Consider the following 5629-nt stretch of genomic DNA (forward strand, 5'->3'; position numbering starts at 1 on the left):
ACCAGACTAAATATATGGCATAAAATAATGTTCATTCACTAAAAATAAGATTAAAATCATAGATAAGAACTTAATTAATAGTTTATCTACATCGAGCTATTGCTAACAATATGGATAAAATCTACATCAAGTATGTCAATATAAGATCACTATAAATATTTAAAACAAAACGACAATTATGATAGAGAACTATTGAATTGAAGAAGATCCATTTGCCCTAAGAGCACCAAAGGTGAATCATGGAGCCTTATTTAGTGTTGAAATAGAAAGAGCTAGCTAGTCACGAAATTCAGATGCCCTAGCATTGGAGCCATACGAAAAGCTCGCCCTAGCCCCCCCATAAGGAGCCAAGGCACTTCCAAGGGTACGATATGGAAATGCAATACCATGCACCTTTTGCTGGTGTTCCGCCTCTATTTCACATTGCTTCTTTGTCATTTCCATTGCCTCTGCCATTTGTTGAAGTTGAAAAAAGTTTAGCTCTTCAATTGGAGCTTCCCACCAACGCTCCTCCCTCCAGGTTCTTTGTAAGTCTTTTCCGCGGCTTCTCTCCATTTCCAATATCCCCTCTTTATCGATCAACTCTTCCATATTGACCTCACCAACATTAGCATTTCGATGGTTAGGAACATCAATATTGGGTTGAGGGTTCTCTACGAGGAACTTATCCATGACCAAATCCACAGAAGGGTGGCCAAATGAATAAACTTTGTTTCCGGGGGAAAAACCCACTAAGGCAACTTCAGCACCACTTAATGTACAAAGTTCACTAGCCTTCTTGAAGAGGCCAATTCGTCGCTTGGAGAAACTCACTTGTAAGTTTCTCTCGTTTTGTATCTTCACCATGTCAATTTTTTTGCGACCGTTACTCTTTCTTCCCATGGCTAAACTTATGATTTGAGAAACAAAGAGAAAGGTGATTTTGGGTCTCACCACTAAGAGTTTATTTATAGCTGTAAAATCTTTTTATTGTTTGAATGGAAATGAATTCAATTAACAAGGGAATCAAACCTTTTAATGTTAATTCCTTTTCTAGAAGGATTTGAATCAAATACCTGCCCCATTCGTTGTTCCATTTCTTTATTAGTCAGTGCTAATCCTAAATGATCATAATTAGACAATACATATTTTACTTTATTAGAATTATGTTATTGGATTGCACTTAGACCACATCTATTATTTTGTGGAGAAGTTAAAGAAAAGTAATAAAAATAAGGAGTACCTTTTATGGGGAAATTTTTGCTGCACGCCATTCTTTTATGGTATAAGTTTTAGTATGTTCATATTAAAAGATGGCAATTTATGAAGTAAAGTTTTTTCCCCTACAGTGCTCATGCATTCTACGTTTTGAGAAATATTTATTTTCTTACTCATAAAGTGTAAATGTTTTGAGAAATTTAATATAAAATCTTAAGATAATTAGAATTTAATTTAGAGCCTTTACGAACTCGTAAATCCTAATCGTAATACTTATGGCAAGTGAAAGAAATTTGTACCACAAAACCCTAAAATCTAAGCATAATTTATTGAATAACATTAATCTTTATAAACCTCTTAAACACCATTCTAAACCTGACATGATAAATAGGAAATACAAGAATAATAACTACGGTCTTAAACAAGTTGGGGTTCGTTATATCACTGACCATGTCTGACACGACCCAACATCCAACCCGTCGTGGTGGCACCTAACCCTACCCGCTAGGTAAGCCAAATAACAATAAAATACAATATAGTAATATTGCTAAGAGTCAAGAAGGAAATAACGGAATTTTATACAACTCCCCAAGGACTCGTAGTACAAGTCATGAGCCACTAAGACTTAGATTTTTACAGAACTGAATTGAAATAATTACAACATCTGTTTATAATGTAAATGAACAAAATTCGAATCTAAAGCTACCAAGGACAAGTGATAGCCAAAACTGGAATGCAGGTACATCTTCAATGCTAGCTCCCGCCATACATAGCAGCATCACACCAAGATCTGCACGCAAGGTGTAAAAGTGTAGTATGAGTACAACCAACCTCATGTACTCAATAAGTATCCTAACTAGCCTCGGCGAGATAAAAGAAGCAAGAACTATAGATCATACTCACTAACACCTGTGCAGTTTATAATTTCAATAAAGATAGAACATATGTATGGTCAAATCAGGAAAATCTTGGGTAAAACCACTTTGATGCTCACAATTCTTTGTTTTAAAATGTTCTGCTCAGTCAACAATCCAGCATATAAGAAAGATATTTAGGTAAATCAGATAAACAATCAAAAAAATTGTAAGTAAAAATAGAACTGTATAGTGACAATCTATTTTGTATAATTATACGTATAAATTGTCTCCCTTATCTGGAAAAAGATTCACGAGTTCAGATCTTTATGTTCCATAAATTTATGTTTTTGTTTGTTGGGTTTTGTTTTCTCCTTTTTTCTTGGTGGCAGGGTAATCGTAGGTGGGTGGCACATATTGAGTGTTGAATGTTTTACAAATAACTAGGCGGCAAAAAACAAATTACCCGCCCCTACCCACAAATGTTTTTAATACCCATAAAGCCAAGATAAGTCAAGTTAAGCTAAGCCAAGACAAGACAAATTAAATCAAGGTAAGCTAAGCCAAGCTAAACCGGGCAGGTAGGTCAGGTAATTAGTTTGAATTAGGTAGGTATATATTATAACTAGTTTTTAAAAGGGTAGAAAAGGATAATTATTTTAAGTTCAATGGGTATTTTGCATAATTTGCTCTAGAATGGACCGTTACTTTGATTGTTATCCTTAAAGAATCTGTTAAATACGTTAGTTTGATAGAATTTATCAATTTCATGAGTTTAATATAGAAAAGGGCACGTTTATCTTATACTCTTATTTATCTACATTACTAAAATATAAGTTAAAAGAATTATTACACAAAAAATTAAAATAAATAAAGTAAACGTAATATTAAAAACTTGTATAAGGGAAGTCTATATCTGAAAGTATCCTAACAGTAAATTATAATTTTGTATAAAAAAGCTGAGGCTCGAGGCGGCACAGTGATTAACATAATTTATTTATTTTTGGCTACAAGCTGTAATGTGCAATTGTGGGTATAGTTTTTGCCGAGGGGCTAATTTTGTCGAAAGCTCTCAATAGTACATGAAAGAATAATAACTACGCTCCAATCCTAAATAAGTTGGGGTTGGTTATATATGAGTTATCACTGGCCATTATTTTCTCCATCTAAACTCATTTCAGGCCAATATATGTTACACTACAAAATAAAATAAAATTAAAAATTAAAAATAATAACTACTAGATGTCCATTATATTTTATGTCAGTGGTATATATCTCTAAAATACCACACGCCTTTATCAAATTAAACATATATATATATATATATATATATATATATATATATATATATATATATATATATATATATATATATATATATATATATATATATATTTTTTCTGCACAAGATGGCTCTTTTATCAAGCGAGTTCTCGACCTACCCTACGTAATGCAGCACTAGATTTGAAAGCTTTAACATAAAAAACTTCTACACGTAAAATGCAATATGCACACAAAAAATTATACTTCAAAAAGTATGTATTTGTTGAATTTTCATTAACCACAACAGAGAATTATGTTGTAATATGGTTCAGGCTGTGATGCACGTTCATAATTCATGTTGTGAACTATTTTCTTTGATTACCCAAACTCACAAATTAAACTTTTGGAAAGACATTATGGTCTTTAACTCTAAAACTCCAATGACTCTCCCTATTGTTTTTTCTATTAAGTCTTGGAACGCAACTTGGAATTAATTAACATCAAGAATTCAGGAGTACAATGACTACCTCTCTTGGGTCGATATAATCGTTGTCCGCCTATGACACATCTGATTTACTAGGAGTGATAATGTCTTTAATCATAAAGAATGAAAAGGCTGAAGTTTCTTTAATTGCTAAACCTAGTAGGTTAATTGGAAACCATGCTGTTGGGGGATAAGGGGAAATACTAGAAATAGTAGGGGCGATTGGGGTTTCATGAATGTATCCCAACACTACTAACACTCTTGCTCAACTATTGGCGCTTATGTAGAGATTTAAGATTACAACAACAACAACAACCCAGTTTAATCCCACTAGTGGGGTCTGGGGAGGGTAGTGTATACGCAGACCTTACCCCTACCCTGGGGTAGAGAGGCTGTTTTCAATAGACCCTCGGCATCCTTCCCTCCAAGAACTCCTCACCTTGCTCTTGGGGTGATTCGAACTCACAACCCATTAAAGATTTAAGATTGAGGTAGAAAATTCACTTTCTCCGCTAGAGATAATTGTAGACTCCACTGAGATAATCAATATGCTACAAAATGGAAATATACTTAAAACTCTATTATTTTGGAATGCAGGTCATTGATGATGCTCCTAGGGACCATAAGCATCGCTTATAGCTGCAGGGAGCAAAACCAAGTAGCGGATGCACCAGCAAAAAAAAAAGCGCCATCGATCTGTATGATCATTCAAATTTTTAAAATTTTGAAGTTTCTTGTATTTACTTGAGCATAATTTAGCAAAAGATAATATTATGATTTGCTGCAGTAGAAAAGAGATTGATGTACTGTTCTTTTGCATTTTCTACCTCTTCTTTCTATACATCCATGTTTGCAAGAAGACGTGTCTTGCTTTGCTAAAACATAAAGGAAATTACTTATATGAGGTAATGAAAAGAAAATGAACTCAATGTAAAAAGCAGCAAAGCTGTATACAATAATGAAAACCACTGCATTTATCTTGGTGCTATTCTTTTTTGATAACCATAGTATTTAGGCCAGCTTGGACGCACCTCGATTAATTCCACGGGAAATATGCCATCTCTACCATCAACAAGTATCAAGTAACTCTATCTACCAAATCATGAATACAGCTTTTTGCCTCCATTGGGATTTGATCCTGAGAACTCATGGTTCTCATCTACTTCATGGACCACTAGGCAACACCCTTTGCTGCATTCTGGGTGCTAAACTTGGCAAATTTTGTTATTTTATATAATAACTAATTAACTCTTTTGCATAATACATTTACGGAGATTATTAAGGAGAAGTTGGAGGACACTGAAATGTCAAGAGATGAAGATACTTTGGCAGTAGATGGTGGAGATACAGAAAGAAACTTGGCAGATTTTGTTATTTTATATAATAACTAATTAACTCTTTTGCAGAATACATTTACGGAGATTATTAAGGAGAAGTTGGAGGACACAGAAATGTCAAGAGATGAAGATACTTTGGCTAGATGGTGGAGATACAGAAAGAAACAAACGTACCATTCAAATTCCTTTGCATAGAACGACAAAAAAAATTTATTTCTATTTTTATTTTCATTGGTTTGGCTTATAATAACACAACCAAAAGTTTACGTAGCCCTTTTAATTAGCATATTACATAGAGAGGGAAATGTAACGACCCGACCGGTCGTTTTGAATATTTTAGTCCTGTTCCTGTATTTATTATCTCATCTATGTTGAATTGTAGTTATGTGACTTGCCGAGGTACTTTGTTTGGTTTCGGGAGAGTTTCACAGTGAATTGGGACACTTAGTCCTGAGATTAGAAGCTTAAGTTAAAAGAGTTTACCAGAGTTTAAC

At 33.8% G+C, this 5629-nt stretch overlaps 1 protein-coding gene across 1 annotated transcript; it reads right to left on the reverse strand.

The window, feature by feature from the left end:
- Window positions 1–262: 262 nt before the first annotated feature.
- Window positions 263–882, reverse strand: LOC142169880 (agamous-like MADS-box protein AGL62). Its single transcript, XM_075231822.1, has one exon. It carries the CDS (start codon window positions 880–882, stop codon window positions 277–279), a length of 606 nt encoding a protein of 201 aa, XP_075087923.1. The 3' UTR covers window positions 263–276.
- Between the last annotated feature and the right edge of the window lie 4747 nt (window positions 883–5629).

Source organism: Nicotiana tabacum, chromosome 15 (genome assembly GCF_000715075.1).
Source record: "Nicotiana tabacum cultivar K326 chromosome 15, ASM71507v2, whole genome shotgun sequence".
Lineage (NCBI taxonomy): Eukaryota > Viridiplantae > Streptophyta > Magnoliopsida > Solanales > Solanaceae > Nicotiana > Nicotiana tabacum.

What these genes read in the sequence shown, in the direction of transcription:
- LOC142169880 (XM_075231822.1), bottom strand. Translation starts at nt 882, where the DNA reads ATGGGAAGAAAGAGTAACGGTCGCAAAAAAATTGACATGGTGAAGATA.